At 43.7% G+C, this 18,553-nt stretch overlaps 1 protein-coding gene across 9 annotated transcripts in view; it reads right to left on the bottom strand.

The window, feature by feature from the left end:
* LOC123760630 ((E3-independent) E2 ubiquitin-conjugating enzyme UBE2O) overlaps positions 1-18,553 on the bottom strand; it is a 68,820-nt gene that overhangs the window by 33,762 nt on the left and 16,505 nt on the right. For 3 of the 9 annotated variants that reach the window (XM_045746368.2, XM_045746366.2, XM_045746367.2), the window contains exons 6-10: positions 17,519-17,703; positions 14,205-14,252; positions 5,298-5,336; positions 4,435-4,602; positions 1,132-1,293 (exon numbers count right to left, since the gene is read on the bottom strand). In XM_045746368.2, coding sequence (XP_045602324.2) covers positions 1,132-1,293; positions 4,435-4,602; positions 5,298-5,336; positions 14,205-14,252; positions 17,519-17,703 — 602 coding nt within the window. The remainder of the gene's footprint in view (positions 1-1,131; positions 1,294-4,434; positions 4,603-5,297; positions 5,337-14,204; positions 14,253-17,518; positions 17,704-18,553) is intronic. The other 6 variants (XM_069328291.1, XM_069328290.1, XM_045746370.2 and 3 more) reach the window with 4 other exon arrangements.

Raw genomic sequence — 18,553 nt, 5'->3', positions numbered from 1 at the left:
CATACTTATTATTATTTGTGTTATTATGTATTACTCAGTAATGCTAGAAAGGCACCAGCTGCATATCCACTTTGTGAACCCTCCTTTCTATTATTCTTGTGGACCCTCAGTTCCAGTTAATATGAGCTGTTCTCATTTTTTTTTTTTAAATATTCGGATAAAATCTATTTCTTAACATAATGGGATAAAATTTTCACGACACTATTGCCAAATAATTGGAGATTTGTATAACATTTTCAAGTAATTTTCGTATTGTTTGAATATTTTTTGAGTTCCTGGCCCCTTAACACTTTTGCGCAACCGATGAGTGCACCCCAACCTACCCCAAGGTGGGCCTGGTATTTCCCCGGAGCGCACACCGAAACTAACATTGACAGTTTAAGGCGGGACCAACAAGCCAGAGCTCAACCCCCACAAGCACAGCTAGTTGAATATAACTAGGGGAGTATATGTACTTTTTTTAGTGTTCTGACCTCAATTTCTGAGCTATGTCGTTCATTTTGGTATCAAATTGTTCACAATCTAAAGGCGTGTATTCTAAAATGAGTACCATAATAATTGAAGAATAAATGGAATTTTAACAAATATTTTAATTTTGGACACTCATCACCACAATTATTTATAATCTTTCCAGTGTTCTGACCTCAATTGTCATGCAATGTCATTCATTAGGGTATCAATTTATTCGCAATCTAAAGGCGCGGATTTTAAAACTAGTCCCATAATTATCGAACAATAAATGGAATTTTAACAAATATTTTAAATATTGACGCAGACTGCATCACCTGTGGATGAGTGTTGAGCAAATTAATAAAACATACAAAATTACAGTAAATGTTCATCAAATTGAGATCCTGTAGATGACTGACCATGTAATGTGACTGATCATACATCACTAGAAATTAAATATAAATAGGAAGGAAATGTTAAAACTAATAGTTACAAAACTTGGAAAAATATTGTTTACTTTTAGTACTAAAATAAATGTACAGCAAAGTTGTTATTAGCGACCTTTGCATACACTAAAACTAAAAATTCTAGTACCTGTACTTTCATCATAAATACAGGATAATAAATTGTATAAAGCAATCAATAAAGAGTATTTATCAGTGTTTGGTATAAGTACTACACCTGTGATGGCAGTGAGGAGGAAGAAACTAGATAATGTGGTGCATCCCTGACCAGCCAGCCGCACACACCAGGTGAGGGTGTCACCAACCACACACACCAGAGCAAAACACACCCTTATCAAGCAGCAAAGAAGTTGTGGCAGCAGGTGGGAAGGTATCAGTGCTGAGAAATCATTAATAATCTCAGAAATGTACAATGTAGAAGGCAGGGCATCAACAGCCAGACCTCATGCTCCATGGTCACTAATAGGTAAGCACCAAATACACCTTTAACATACATAAAAACATCATTAACATTACAATTTCTTCTACAATTTACAATGCCAGATATGAAATAATAGAGTTTTTAAAGATTCATATAAAATTTCGTACAACAGTTTTAACAAGTTTAAAAACTTTAACTTTATGTTAAAGATAGTAATTCAAGTGTAATTAATCCTCATCTTCTTTGTCTTTACCATTTCCCATTTCATGAGATGAGGAGGTGCACACCAGAAGGGAAAATGTGGCAGGAAAAATAGTACACAGCATGTCCAAAGCCGATCATTGCATCTGGGTTAATAACGTCCTTGCCCATCTCCCTTCTTTTTTTTCAGGCTGGTCTATAGTAAAAATTTTTAACATTTCTTTCTAGCATGTTATTTACTATAATGGAAAGGCTGTTACTGTGCATTTACACAGGTAACAGACATTAGTTCTGCAGAAATAATTACTGCGTGCACAAATACTGTACAAGGGTTAAACTGGAAGCAAACATTATTATTATTTAATTTAGTGCATACTGAATTCTTCTAGACTTTGTATTAAAAACTAACTATAGTACCACTATTACCAACCCAGGGCACTGTTAAATTACCCTTTTCAAATGCATTTTTATGGGCCATTAAACATTTAAAGTAATAACTGCAAAAACATTCACTTCATATATTAACATGATATTTTACCAGGCAAATACTGAATAAGAATTAAATGTTACAGCCAAAATTATTATGTTTTTATATAAATGGAATAAACAATTCCATTTTTAAATAAAAGAATGTATTGGATTGACAGTAAGAATGTTTGGAGGCCTACCAAAAAAACATTAACCAGTACTAATTGTATCAGTAGTAACAGTAGTTAAATACAAAATGTAAAGAATCCAGATCTAGATGTTACAAGCAAATGAAACACAGTCATGCTCACAAGCTGAATAAATAAAATCTTGAACATGCCATGCAGATACAAATGTCAATTAAGCAAATAATGAGCATTTGGAAATATGTAAAGCATTACACCCGAAACTTAAAACAAGCATTAATAATTTTGCGTCCCTGGCGTGCACGCCCCAGCCCATCACAAGGTGGGCCTGGCGTTTCCCGTAAGTGCACACCCACACTAAAATGTGTATCCCTTTTCAGTTTTCTCACGTCAATTTTCGTTTTACATCGTTCGTTTTGGTATCAAATTGTTCGCAATAGAATTCTCTACATAGATATATGCATACAAGGTAATTCAAACAGGTGCGCTACCCACAGCAAACCAGAAAATTGGCCGAGCATTACCTATGAGCGCATAACCGCACTAAAATGTCTATACTCTTTCCAGTTTTCGCACGTCACTTTTTGTGTTACATCGTTCAGTTTGGTATCAAATTGTTCACAACAGAATTTTTATACTCTGTTCAGTTTTCTCACCCCATTTTTAAGCTACATCGTTCATTCTGGTATCAAATGGTTCACTATCTAAAGGCACACATTTTAAAACTAGTCCCGTAATGATCAGAAAACAAATGGAATTTTAACAAATATTTAACTTTTGGACGCAACATGCATTCCTGCAGGACATCCGTAGAGATATGCATGGATGCAATATCTGTCCCCGCCGGACAAAAGTGTTAATACATGTACTGTATACTAATAAAATATTGTTAAAAGTGCTTCAAGTCAGAGGATGACTTGGACAACAGTATTTGGGAATAGTCACTAATCCTTTTCTAAGTAATGTAGTTTAAATCAATAATTATAATAAAGTCTGCCAGTAATTTTGTGGAAGGATAATGTTGAAAGTCTGTGGAAATAAATAAAAATGTAAGTTTTCTGTTTTAAATATCCTTTGACAACTATGCTGATATATGGTCAGGCAGGTTCTAATAATTTAAACGTTAATCATAATTTACTCCCTGAAATTTTTAATTTTCCAACTGTTCATCAGCTGAATTGGTTTCTGTTTGTCTGTTGACCAGCCTGCTGTGACCATGAGAAGATTAAGTTCACACCAGCTAAAGACTGATTATGAATGCTTATAACTCGACAGTCTAAAAGTGCTGTATTGCCGTGTCCCTGGTAATGGTTAATGCTTTAATAAACATATTATTTAATACAAACACTGAATGTCACGGGGCTATGGGTTCGAATATCACTCTAGATTAGAAAGTTTTTTCACATAATGCTCCTTTTTTAATTTTGATAAAGTGTGAATGCCCTTATCCGAATTAATATATATCGGCTAAAAGTCGCTTGAACACGAGTCAACTGGATTTAACGATTTTCTTATAATTTCTATGCATTGTTGTCATAGTATAAAGTTTTTAACTCGTAATAAAAATACCTGTAATGAGCAATTAATGGAATTATCACGATATTATGCAACTGTAGAAAACAATGATAAATTTACTTGCAGATAATGAATCACAATAATGTGGCTGAGTATGACAGTCAAATCACACATCAAAAATGTAAGAAATGACTACGTTTCGGTCCATCCTGGACCATTATCAAGCTGTGTTATGGGGGTTATGTAAAACTTGGACTGGCTTCAGTAGAAACCTCCAGACTTCTTGTGGATTCACTGGAATCCTAGGTTCATGGTACAAGGGTAAGGTGCGTGGCTGGTAGTACGTTGTTCACCGATTCGAGTAACCCCATTGCTCCAATTTATTTTCTAATTCATTAAGATGTAAACAGAGTAAATCTTCCTATCTTCAATAATATATAATGCAAATGAAAACCACTAACATTTTTATAAAAATAAAAATTACATCAATCATCAGAACTTTAACTCAAATCCATGGCATTCAAGATTTTTAAGTATAAAGGAAAAGCAAAACCAGTAGAATACAAAAATAAATTATAAAACAAATGACAAATAGTGTACCAAAGAAAAAGTGCGAGAGGACAGTGACAAAAAGTAAACCAAACCCACACATTAGAAATAGCAAGGCGACTAAAAAGTCATTACTTTCTAGTACGTGGGTTTATATTTTATACGGATTTAAATCATGCAAACATTGTTTTACTGAGCACTAAACTGTTTAGCCACTAACCTAAAGATCCAGTAGATGCCTCACTACTGATAGATGCTGTATCAGAACAGTCATCTGTATCTAAATCAATATACCCATCACTGTCAGCTTTATAGTCTTCTTTGGAGTTTTCTAATGACACGCCTCCTTCAGCACCCACAACGTCTTGAAGTACAGTCACTTGAATTTCTATTATGACAGAAATTAACAATACTAATTATTGTAGGTTCATTGTTAATAATAATAAAATACATGTTACATTTTTCACATACATAATACACAAAACATTGCATTAGCTCTTAATGAGCTAATGCAACTATAATCACCATTTAAGTAATTGTATGGTAAAACCAAAAAAAATTTGGCAGTTACTGCACCAACTATAAGGTGTGCAGTTACTGCACCAACTATAAGGTGTAGCCTAAAACTGGAGGCCATTTCCCAGAAACACAAATAAGTAAAGGTGCTACTTATATAAGGTCATCTCAATGTTGTTATATGTCCCTTCAGAAGCCAAAAAATTATCTTAATTTTTGCTTTTAATTTTATATAATTATTAGCTAGTATTTAGTATTAAAAAAAAAATAAGTGAGAGTAGTTATTCCAGGATACGCACTCAAGAGAGCTGTTATACTTACAATGAAACTTCCCTTGGAGAACATTTTTAAAATACAATTCTTGGAGAGGGGCCAGTTATCTAGTGGAGGTATTAGGGTAAAAATATCTAACAGGCAATTGTTTTGGGTTTTACATATAAAGTACACTGTATAGTATATCCAAAGAAGGATAACCCTGTCATGAATAACTATAGGCAAAAGGTCTGAAAATACAACTACTTCAATTTTCCTGCAGAAAACATAGCAGTTTGTATATGTAATATCTACCTTCAGTTCCATTTGTCTGTGATGCACTACCAGGTGGATCTGGAAATGATAGCAAGCAATAAGCAGTTAAACTAGATACATTTCATATTACCTGTAATTCTGTTCTTTGTAATACATGACTTTGTACTATTATATACTGCTGAAGAGAGCACAAGGTAGCTGTGTAATATACCTAATACCATGCACTGGTTATCACAAACAACAGTTCAAGCCTAAGGTGCATGGCAAACTTTTCTGCCTGCCACCTTCAAATGCAAAATATGTTACTCTACAAGTAAGCATTTAAATTATCAGAAATCTATTAATTCATGAAATTGACTGATCATCGAAGAAAGAGAACTGGCCTCAATATATTAGTCATTTATTACAAAACCACACTTCAAATGTCAGAGTCTATAAACTCAAATTAATATATGTTCAACATTATGCAAAAACAAACTACCGTATTTGCCGCCGTATAAGACACTTTTTTATTTTTAAAGTTATCAAAAAAGTGCCCTGCATCTAATGTGGCCATATCACGGATGGGAGACCGAGGGGCATGGGCTAGGGAGCCGGACGAGCATACTTGGTAAATTCACCAGGCACAAAAATCGTTGCAAATAATAAAATATTGATATCAAGCCTTGTTATCACAGTCTATTATCACAAACTTATGATACGTCAGCAGTTATGAAGGAAGCTCACATCATCTTACCTAGTATACGTAACCCACACTTGATACGCCATATTATTTGACGACTGTGTTACCTTTACAACACATTTATTCATTATCTAAATGATAAATTATCCTAGAAATTTGAAAGGAATGTCCAACTTTCATCCACCTGTCAGTCATTTGCAATGTGTGAATGACACCACCACCAGAACGCTGTGATGGTGCGCCGCCCTGGTGGCATGATGCGGCAGCAAAACATCACATCCAGAAATACAAGTTTCACATCTTGTATAGAAATTTTCTTGCCCAAAATATTAACAACTACACCACAGCTGATTTTAAAGGAGGTAAGAGTTGTTGTACAAAATCCACTTTAAAATACATTTCAATAAATGTATGATGAAACATACTAAAATAGTTTTTTCCACAAAATATCCTTGTCAAATAGGGGTGCATCATATGTAAGGGTGCATCTTTTACACTGGCAAATATGGGAAGTACTTGATATGTTACTGTATATGTATTCATATGAAAAATGTATCTACAGTACCTATCTATAATTATGCCAGTCCCCATGTTACAAGGTAACTGAAATAACATAGCAAAAAATCACATTGGGACATGTGAAACTGGAAAACAAAAACTTTTCAATTATTAAACATCCTTTGTAACTAGTGGTGTTTATAATCAGTGAAGTAATGATCATTAGTAAAATTTATTTCTGCTTCTGAATTCTTTAAATTAGCAAGTAACAGATGTCTGCAGTTACATTATAAAACGGTGCATATGGGAAAACACTATTTGATAGATTAGCATAAAATTTAAGGGTTAAACAATGAATCTTAAAATGTTAAACAGAGCTTAAATTAAAAAAACCAGCGTTGAATGTAATGAAACGCCATTTTCTGGGTGAGTCCCGGAGGCTCCCCGGAGCTATCCCAGGCTGATATGCTAATGTCAGACTTTGGCATCAGTCATGTGTATGGAGTTCTTAGGCCTACCGGGGACCACGGCCAGAACCGGGCCCCCTCAGAGAGGCAAGGGGAGCAATGGCCTATAGAAGCCCCCGTGTAGTTGGAAGCATTCTATGTCTGCCATCGACCGGAACAGGCACCCAGAAAGGTAAGCGCCCCAAAACAAACCCCTATTCTGGTTAAAATTGCTACCTAATACCGAACTAGTGGATAGAACTCCCCAACCGAAAACAAGCAAATTAGTGTGACGTCACACACTGCCGCGCCGCTGTCTGCGCAGCTCCCCCCTCCCCGGGAGGGGGAAGGGGGAGCCCCAGACCCCCCGCGCCGGCTACCCACACCTCAGTTCTTGAGGCTGGATGTCAAAAACGCGAAAAACCGCCGACCGGAGGGAGGGAGGGATGCCGGGGAGCCTCCGGGACTCACCCAGAAAATGGCGTTTCATTACATTCAACGCTGGTTTTCTGGGGGGAGCCCCGTCGGCTCCCCGGAGCTAACTACCCACAGACAGAAAAAGAGGGACTTACCCGGGAGGCGGTCGTCGCTCACCCCTCAACTCGAAGCCGAGACAACTGGCTGCAACCGCCGACCCAAAGCAACACAGGCCCGACGAGGGCCAGGGACATTCACAAGGTACCGAGCAGCCAGGACCCTGTTCGACCGCCAAAATCCCCGCGCCCGAATATCAGACCAAGACATATTCCCAAAGACGGCAGCAAGAGCCGCGAACTTACGAACGTCATGGGCACGGGGATAGACCGCAGGCTGGCTAGACCTAATAACCCTGCGGACGACCTGAGAGACCCGAACCCGCGAACAGGGAAGAAGGGAAACCGGATCAACCCACAGCGCGTCCCCGGACACAGAAGCTGTGGCGCGCAAATAACGGCGTAGCGCCGCAACCGGACACAAAACATGATGCACCCCCGGCCTGACCAACCAAGCATCAACCACCCATGGACCCCTCCGGAACGCAGCAGTCTCATTCTTCGCCAGAAAAGAAGGAGACGGCTGCAAACGAACAAAACTATCACCACGACCAAAAGAGCAGAAACCCCTGCGCCGGAGGAGAGCATGAAGCTCCCCTACCCGACCCCCAGAGGCCAAAGCCAACAAAAAAAGTGCCTTGGAAAAACAATCCTGGACCGAAGGGGCCACAACGAAACGAGGAGATGAAAGGAAAGCGAGCACTCTGTCCAAAGACCAGGACGGCTCAGGCGACGCATGAGCAGGCCGGAGGTGAAACAATGCACGAGACAGCTTGCGAAACGGCGCAGACGTAACATCGATACCGAAAGCAAGCTGAAGCGGCTCCGCCAGCGCCGCACGATACGAAGCGACAGTGTTAGGCATAAGATGACGGTCCTGAAACAACCACGAGAGGAAGGACAAGACCACCCGAACAGACAAGGAGCTAACACGACGAAGACGCAAAAAGAAACGGAAGGACCGCCAGGAAACTTCATACTGCCGCCGAGAAGAAGCCCTCAGGTGGGACACCAACAAGGAGGCCACCTGATCACCATAGAGATGATGATAGACTCGAGTCAAAAAAACCATACGCGAAGACTCGAGGAGAAGATCGAACCAGCTACGTGACGTACCGGCCCGATCTGCTGAAAGAGGCGGAGCCGCGGGAAAACCCTCGGGTTCGGACACCGAGCAACCAGCGCCTGAAACCAAGGCTGGGCCGGCCACCAAGGGGCCAGAAGGACAACTCTCCCCTGGTAAGTCTCTAAGCGAGTCAGGACCTGGAGCAACAGCCGAACTGGGGGAAAGAGGTACAGGAACCCCCACCTCGACCAGTCGAGCCGAAAGGCATCGACCCCGACGGCCTCGCAATCGGGGAAGGGCGCCGCATAAACGGGAAGACGCCGCGACCACGCCGACGCGAAGAGGTCCACCTCGGGGCGCCCGAACGTCTGGCAAAGCCAACGGAAGGACTCGTCGTCGACCGTCCACTCCGTGGAGAGGGGAACGAAGCGAGACAGGGCGTCGGCCAAGACGTTGGACACGCCCCGTACGTGAACCGCCAGGAGAGCCAAACCCCGAGAACTCAGCAGACGAGTCACCCGAAGCGACCAACCCCAAAGAGACAAGGACCGCATCGAACCCCCGCGGTTCAGGCAATGAACCACCGGAGAGCAGTCCGAATGGAGCCGAATCGTCGATCCGCAGGGCCACCCGAATCCTCCCCAGAGCAAACCACACTGCCGCGAACTCCCGCACCGTACTGTGAGCTCGACGGAAGGACGGATCCCAACGCCCCTGGCCGGCCTGGTGAGCACTGGTCACAAAACCCCAGCCGAGAGACGACGCATCCGTGTACACATCGAGCGAGGGCTCGGGTAGGCGCCAAGGCACTGAACCCCGAAAAACCCGAAGAGGAAGCCGGTGACGCAGCAACCGATGCAAGTCCCCCGGGGGTCGAACTCTGCGATCGCGAGAGTGGCGGAAGGGGGAACCCCGAAGGAACCAGAACAGCCGTCGAAGCCATACCCGACCCGGCGGGTAGACCACCATCGCGAAGTTCAGGCTCCCGCACAGCCCCTCGAGCAACCGCCGGGTGACCCGAGGGCCCTCCAGAAACAGACGAAGGCGGGACCGCAGCCGCAGGAGAGACTCCGGAGGGAGAGACAAGGAGGCGGTCCGAGAGTCCCACACGAGACCCAGCCAAGTCCGAACCTGAGAGGGAACCAGATGGGACTTCCTCCAGTTCACCAAGAACCCGAACCCGGCGAGCTGGGAAAGAACCAAATCCCTGGCTAGCAAGCAAGCTGACTGGCTGGGAGCCCAAACCAGCCAGTCGTCGAGGTAGGCCAACACCCGAACACCTAGGAGACGCAAACGAGCCACCACAACCCGTGTAAGGCGTGTGAACACGCGAGGTGCCAGGTTCAACCCGAACGGGAGACAACGAAAGCGGTAACTCAGACGCCCCACTACAAAACCGAGCCAGTCCCTGAACCGCGGATGAATCGGGACATGCCAATAAGCGTCCCGGAGGTCCAGGGACACCATCCAAGCACCCGGCTCCAAGAGGAGCCGAACCTGAGACAGCGTAGTCATCCGAAAGGAGGGGCAATGAACCCAGGGGTTCAGACGGGACAAGTCCAGAATGAACCGCAGGTCTGCGCAGTCCCGTTTCGGAACCGGAAACAGACGGGAAACCCATCTGAGGGACGACGTCGTTTCGACGACGCCCAAGCGTACCCACTCCAAGACGACTCGACAGAGCGCAGGGGAAGAAGCCTGCCCCGCCAGCCCCGACCCCCCAAAGGGGGGAGGGGCCACCCAACGCCACCGCAGGCCGCGAGACACGACCCGAAAGGCCCACGAATCGTGGGACCAGGCGCGGGCGAACAGCGCAAGCCGCCCCCCCATCGCCCCGTCAAAGGGGCAAACCGCGAAAGGGCCGGCGACCCTTACGAGACCCAGAACCCCGCACAGCGCGAACACCGCGCCGACCAGACGAGGGAGGGTCCGCAGGAGGAGCCAACCCCAAACCTGACACCAGAGGCCTACCACGACGAAAGGAACCCCGAGCCCTGGCACGACCTTTCCGGGAAGACCCACCCCGGGACCCCCGGAAAACCAACAAGTCCGACATTGGACGACAAGCCGCCGACGCAGCCTGAATAAACTGCGCCACGGCCGACTCCCCAAACAGGAGAGGACAAAAAGGTGAAGAACGCCTAAGAGCCAGAGCCCAAGCAGATTCCACGGAGGAACCCAGCACCGCCTGCCGACACGCGAGACGGGAAGCATAGAACAGGGAAACCGCATCCCGCAAAATCGGCGTGAACAGCTTCAACAAGGCAGCCGACGAACGCGCAGCCGAGGACAAGGTGCCGGACCCCGGGACGGACCCAAGCGTCCCCACATCCTCCACGAGCCAATCCGAAGACAGCTCCAGGAGGGAAAAGAACCGCAAGGCCGAACACAAAAGGCCCCGAGCGCGCAAGTCCTCCGCCACGAGCGCCGCCGAAAGGGAGGGAACCTGCACATGGAGCTGAATAACGCCCACATCGCGGGGAAGGGCAGGGGCAAACAAGCACTCATTCAGGTACTCAAGTTCACCCCCCAGGAAAACCTGAAGCACCGTGGAAGCTTCCCGCCACCCCAGCGTGCGGGAACGACAGAAGGAATGCCAGGAATCCAGACCAAACAAGGGGCAGTCTGCTAGCCAGGATGACTCCGGAACCTCGTAACGGAGCCAGAAAGGGAACGAAGTCCCAAACCTGAACGTGGACGGATCCATTTCCGAGGCATAATCCGGGTCACGCAGGAGGTAAGCTGCAAAGGCCGCTCGCACCACACCAGGTTGGATGCGATAAGCCGAAAACCTCCGGAAGGACGGAACCGACGTACCCGGGGGAACACGGAACCGTACCCGGGGAGGGGCCGACACCAAATCCAACTCGTACGCAGAGGGGGGGAAAGAAAACCCCACTCCTTGTAACAATAAGCCCCGCTCAGTGGGAAGAAAAACCCAGGCGGGGTCCAGCGGGGCCCAAGGCCCCCAAGTCAGCCCCTCCCCAGCCGCGAGGTCCGTCACCACAGGACCCGAGGCCGAGTCCTCTCCCCAAGCCCCGACCCCACAAGACAAGGACGGAGCAGCCGGAAAAGCTGGAGGAAGGGGGGCCCACTGGTCAGACCCTGAAGCTTCGGCCGGGAGACAAGACTCGAATGCCTCTGCCGCCCCCCCGGAAGGGGCAACCCCCGAAGCTGCCCGAGTCTCGAGATCAAGTAACCCCTGCTCCGACCCCGAAACCCTCAGACGCTTCGGGGCCGGAAGCAGGGGCGGGGGACCAGAACGAACCGAAGGGGAAGGACGAGGAGGTGCGGACTGAACCAGGATCGAAGCGACCCCCACCCCCAAGTCCGGGTCTCGAAAAGCAAAGCGGGGCAGCCCCGGGGCATCCGGGGAAGCAACCAACCGAGCGCGTTGCAACAGACGAAACCGAGACTGCAACGCACATGCCGCCTGTACCCGAAGAGAATCATCAGAGGATTGGGTAAATTGAGTCACAAGCAAGCAGCAACACTCACAGGACTCAGGGTCGAAAGTATCACCGACCCAACAGGCAGCGTGGCAGAGGCAAAAACAATGAGGGTCACCCTGAGACAAGGGGACCGAGCAACCCTCAAACTCGCACACAGCGAGTGGGGACTCCGGGGTCACATCCATCGGACCCACGCGCCCCCTAGGGGATTCCCAGGGTCCTGAGCGTTTACTTTAAGAGGACTCGCGCTCAGGTAGTCCCAGGCAGGGTGCTGCAAACCGGCGCCCAAAACTACCAAGCAAACTTCTAAAGCTGAACCCCAGGGACGTGTACACTCACGGGGACCTAGCAGGGGGCGCCACCGAGGAGAACAGTGGAAGGGCAAAAACAAACTGAATAAAATGACAGAACCCCCCACCAGGCAAAAACAAAAAGAAAAACAAAACCCCGCAAGAGGACAGCGAACCCCAAGGAACAGAGCCGGCCGCGATGTCGGGAATTACAAGCTGAGCAGCACCCTGCGCCCCTACCAGTGCAAACTGCCTCTTACCTGCCGGTAACAAGGGAGAACAGAACACCCAAGAGCCCAACAGGCGGCCGAAAAACCGAAAGGTAAAACGGACCAGCAGAGGCAGACCCCGAGGAGCCTGTGGAAGGTGGCCCCAAGCCCCAAGGGCAGTACTTACAGGGCACCTAGGGAAGGCAGCCCTAGGCGCATGCAGCCCGAGTACTGAAGATAACTCCTGGCTCTCGCACCCACAAAACTAACACCACACTCAAAGCACAGTGCAGTAGCGACACCGGAGCCAGAGCACACGACCACCGCCAATAGCATCAGCCTCAAGAACTGAGGTGTGGGTAGCCGGCGCGGGGGGTCTGGGGCTCCCCCTTCCCCCTCCCGGGGAGGGGGGAGCTGCGCAGACAGCGGCGCGGCAGTGTGTGACGTCACACTAATTTGCTTGTTTTCGGTTGGGGAGTTCTATCCACTAGTTCGGTATTAGGTAGCAATTTTAACCAGAATAGGGGTTTGTTTTGGGGCGCTTACCTTTCTGGGTGCCTGTTCCGGTCGATGGCAGACATAGAATGCTTCCAACTACACGGGGGCTTCTATAGGCCATTGCTCCCCTTGCCTCTCTGAGGGGGCCCGGTTCTGGCCGTGGTCCCCGGTAGGCCTAAGAACTCCATACACATGACTGATGCCAAAGTCTGACATTAGCATATCAGCCTGGGATAGCTCCGGGGAGCCGACGGGGCTCCCCCCAGAAAAAAAAAAAAAACAAGAATATGCACCGCCAGCATTAAATCCTTGTGTAATAAAGCACAGAACAAAAAGGAAAACTAAGTCCAAATATATGGTACATGACTAGTACCAGAGATATGAGAACATACTAAGGTAACTCAATATATAACAATAAAAGAGAATGATAAAAGGTAATACTGAAGGAAATAGACAAAGTGCATACAATTGTTTCCCAAGGGGAATGATAACAGAAAAGGGGACAGAAGTGGAAGTTGGAAACACAAATGAGAGACTGCTTCATGAGCAAGAACAACTGAGTACTAACATATTGGGAGGTGTAATGTGCCAGATATAAATGCTACAAGGTGAGGCTCTTGCTTCTAACAACTAGGTATGCACTGCAACCTCTCTCCTTTATATATGTAAGATTTTCCTTTCCTAGTTTCCTGCAGACACTGATAGGCACTCTCAAAGAGTTCAACAGAAATTGTGAGATCCACTTTCACTAACAGAGTGGTAGACAGTTGGAACAAGTTAGGTGAGAAGGGGGTGGAGGCCAAAACCATCAGTAATTTCAAAGTGTTATATGAAAGTGCTGAGAAGACAGGACACAATGAGCATAGCTCTCATCCTGTAACTACACTTAATTAATTACACACATGACTAGAACATAAAAATAGATGCAAATAATGATGCTCCCTTGATGTTCACCAGTGATCTACAGTGAGTAGAATTTTAGCATGAAGTTGTTATAAACTATTACATTAAATACACACACACAAAAAAAAACAGGCAACCAATTAATTATCCTGCCATGACTCGCCTCTCAACACACTAATCACACATGATAGTACGAACTTGAATCTCTTCATTATCAATAAATAATCAATGGACATTACGCTGATAAGTGTACAAAGGTCTGTATCATGTCACACTAGTGCAGAAGGGCTCCTGGCATATTTTTGTATTCAAAATACATATTGCAACTATTTCTGTGAATATATTATAAATAACAATGACTCTGCATACCTGTTATATCTTCAACAGCACCAGATAAAATACACCGTACTTTTCTCTCTGCAAAACAATTCATTAGAAAATCAAAACAACAAAATACATAATGAGCAACCAACAGTGAAAAGTAAACAATAAGCTAAATTATGTACAATAACAAATGTTAAGTCAGTACAGTAATGCACATAAAATAAATATAAAAAATACTTTCTTAATTATATCAATTAAAAAAAAATTGTGCAAAAAAGTAAGTGATGAGAAAAATAGAACTCATCAAAACCAGCATATAGAAAAACCATGCACCCATCTATATCTAAAAAAAATTCCTATACTGTACAGCACTTTATTTCAAGTAATTTCCCTAGTAAGACTGCATATTATTTATAAGGAAAGCAGAATGAAGACATAATATTGATTTAGGGAGATGGAAGACTGACATAATCCAGTCATGTATGAGTATTAAGTATAATGAGGATGACCAGACATGGGATATTAAAAGCACAGGTGTAACAACATTACTATACTACAGTATTGGTAGTATAGTATATAGTAGCTGGGTGGCAGGGAAGCCAGCTGCAGCAGCCAGGCGACAAGTGGTAGGGTAAGGTGTCACCCAACAATTTATTTCAATTTTATTTTTTAATATCTAGCTTTATTAACTTTCCCATGCTCAAATTATATATTTTGGCTGCCATTGGCAGTTTCCATATAATGTGAAATGTGTGTATGTACAGCTACTGTAAGAGCTTGGTGATCCAAGTTCTCATAAACCGAGCAAATTCACATTCATTTTTTTTAATAAATGGTGGAAGTAACTAGGTAAATGGCTAGAGTAAGAGATAAACGATGGGAATGCACAAGTAAATGGCAAGATGTGGTGCAAAAAGTTTTAAATTTGCTTATTGTATGACCTTTTTGTAAAGAAATTTAGTTAATTGGAATGACCCATTGGGCCCATACCCACTTCAGATTACCATGATCCAGATTACTAAGCACAGACAGTATTACTATGTGCACACTATATATACTTAGTTGATTAATATTTAAACAAGTTAAAGTTTTGCAACTGCACATGATACACATTTTACAGGTAAATTTATACATAAATACAGCATCACTGATTTGCTGTTTTTAAAACTTCTTACACCATTTCATCACTAATGCCTGTATATGCATTACTGATACCTCTATTATTTTTTTCTTGCACTGGGAGCATTGCTTTTGTGACCTCACTCGCATTGCAATACAACGTCATAAACAATATTCCTTGCCAAAGACTACCAGGTAAATATGGTGTGTCATGCATAGTAAACCCACTTGAACTGTCCCTTGCAGGGTCTGCCAGGCAGATGTGAAGTTGGTCCAGTATACTGTGCCAATAAATGAACATTGTCTATATAAAATTAACACACTGATGCTTCAGTTTTCACAATGTAGCACCATTTTATATGTATTTAGAACACTGACATTAACAAGTTGGAAAAGGATTGTATTTCTCATACCTGCACTCACCACCATCACGACTAGCGTATTATCCCCCACTAACACCATGATCAGAAAAAATGATAATGACATTATAATTATCAGGTTTAGTACCATGATGCAACAAATTTACTCCATTTTACAACACATGCAATTCACTATGCCACAACTACTAATACAGCTATAGTGCTTGCACTACAAACACTTGATATTCACCATACTACCAAAATCATATGAAACCTCCCCTCCGTCCCACCCCCACACTACCAACAAAATCACAAGCATTACAATGACACATCGTCATCAGAGTAGATTTTGTAGTACCAGATACGCTCCAATTAGCAACTCAGGAAATGAGTGTCTATACCAAAGCTTTATGACAAGTTCCCACACATCCTAAAATTCCTATACTTTTCTTCCCTTACTGTTATAGAAGGCTATTTTGTCTTCTGATGGCTAACATTCAGTATTCCACAGCTAGTAAAATCCACATTAACATAATAGTCATCAAATTTAGCACCTACTGGTACTAGAGTTGCTCCAGTTGACAAAACATTTCTCACCACCCTGTCATGATACAGCTTGCACATTGATCACCATTACTAGCACCAACATTCTCCATTATCATCACCAGCACTACAATCAGTACAAATCACAAAATCACTATTTTCAACACATTTAGTTATTTGTGAAAACAAATCTGCTTCAATTGACAGTTTTATGTAAAATACTGATTATTTTCCATATATGTAAGCCTTCAGCAGTAAAGCTGGCATAAGGTCCCCATTTAAATTCCTCTCTTGTTTATAATTCCTGTAACTGCCTCACTCCTATGCTATGATGCCCTGTTTCCTCATCTCCCCTCATTCCATTTTCAGTTCTTTGAATTCTTGTTGACATTTGTTTACCTAACCCTGTAATGTGTTATGCTCAGCAACAGCCTATAATCCTTCTGTCTCTACAATTCTTAACATCTGTGCAAAAACTGTCATGTAGAAGCTTACCTCCCGGGGTAAACTCCAAGGACCAAGCCCCGTGAGACCCAACTTGCTACCCCTCTTACCCACTATGACATTTTCTCTCAATTACTCTTTCCAAGTTGTTAAGGTACTTTTTTATGGTCACATACCTTCCGAGTTCTAAATACTTACATCTCCATTTTATACATTTTATGAGACACATAAGCAAAGGCTTTTTGGTAGCCTAGAAAGCTGTATACATAGCCCTGACTTATCTTATCCAATTTATTTCATCATAGAAATTCATCAGGTTCACTATGCATGACTTACCCACTCTAAATCTGTACTGCCTCTCAGTTACAATTTAGGAGGAAGAAGAGCACTTTATAAATAATTACTGAACATTATAATTCCCATTTAAGAAAGTAACACCTACACTCTAAGAGTGAAAACCATAGAAGCAAATGAGGAAAATTACATTTAAATTAAACATTACATTCTCAAAGAGAAAAGCTGTCAGAATGAGGTTATCAAGTGTGGGGAGTTTCTATAGTTACAAAATAACAGTAATAATCTTTTTTACTTAAACTTTTATTAGAATACACCCTTGTAACATTTACAATGCATAAGGCTCAGAGAATATGAATTTATTTGACCCCAAATAAACACTAAAATAAGCATTAAATATTCATAATACTGTATTTGTAAAATAAATACTTTAATAAATGAAAATAACAAAGTAATGTACACATGCAATAAGATAATAATGAAAAATATAACAGTGATACAAGTTTGAATTCATAAAAATTATACAGGTCCATGCATATAAATAATGAAATTCTTGAATTCAACAATCAAAAGACTTGAAAGAGAAAGCTAATCTCTTACTTGACTTATTCTTTGCAGGTCGGGGCCTCAGAGGGCAAGGGTTAGTATGATCTGCAGAGAGCTGTGCTGTCATGAGTTTCCTCCACTGATCCCGGGTCATGATAATGTCTCCTTCTTTTGAGCAATAATAATTACGGTCACCTAGCTGAAGTGTACAAGGCTCAAACACATTCAGCATTTTCACTCTGAAGAACAAAATATTAATATGTATTGAAATATAATAAAGATATGATGTAGCTGAAACAGTATAGCACAGTATAATACAAAGCCATGCCCACTCGATTTTGATCTTTTAAACTTAATTTTCTACAGTTGCTGGTGTCACTGGACTACTGAGAGAGGGGTACTAAGTAAGAGAGCATCTCTTTCAAAGGAAAATGCACAGCATATGCAAAGTAAAATAATAGTTAACAAACCTGAAAATTCTTTAAGACAGCATTTGTGAACCCTGGTTTACACCATCATTCATGAACACAATCCTATCTACTAAATAATCTCGCTTTATTTCCAACAAACAGGTGGTAAGGTACATAAGCCTGTAGCTTGTGTGATACTAAACTAAATCTGTATATTGTCAACTTGACAATTCCTTTGAACAATCAAGAATTAGAGCAGCAGAAATGGACAGCATAAGTTGCACTTGTGGTGTTAGGAGACAGTACAGACTGAAAATGTTGCTGAAAAACAAAGAGAATAAAACGTGGTCAATTGTAACATTGACAAGTGTACCAAAAGTGTTTAGTTATATTGAACACATTCATGATGGTGGGATAAAGAAAATAAAAGTTTGAGATTCTGCTAAATGGAAAAGGAAGAGGAAGAAAAAACTGAGGGAGAGGAAGGGGGGGGGGGAAAGGGGGAGAAAGGGGGAAGAGGAGGGAAGAGGGGGGAGGGGGGGGGAGGCAGGGAGAAGAAGGGGGAGGAAGGGAGGAGAGGGGGGAGGCAGGGGAGAGGGAGGAGAGGGGGGAGGGAGGGAGGGGGGAGGGAGGGGGGGAGGGAGGGGGGAGGGAGGGGGGAGGGAGGGAGGAGGGAGGG

This window comes from Procambarus clarkii, chromosome 21 (assembly GCF_040958095.1).
Source record: "Procambarus clarkii isolate CNS0578487 chromosome 21, FALCON_Pclarkii_2.0, whole genome shotgun sequence".
In the NCBI taxonomy this organism is placed as follows: domain Eukaryota; kingdom Metazoa; phylum Arthropoda; class Malacostraca; order Decapoda; family Cambaridae; genus Procambarus; species Procambarus clarkii.
The sequence above is the reverse complement of the archived record's forward strand: the minus strand, read 5'-3'. Positions and strand labels throughout refer to the sequence as shown.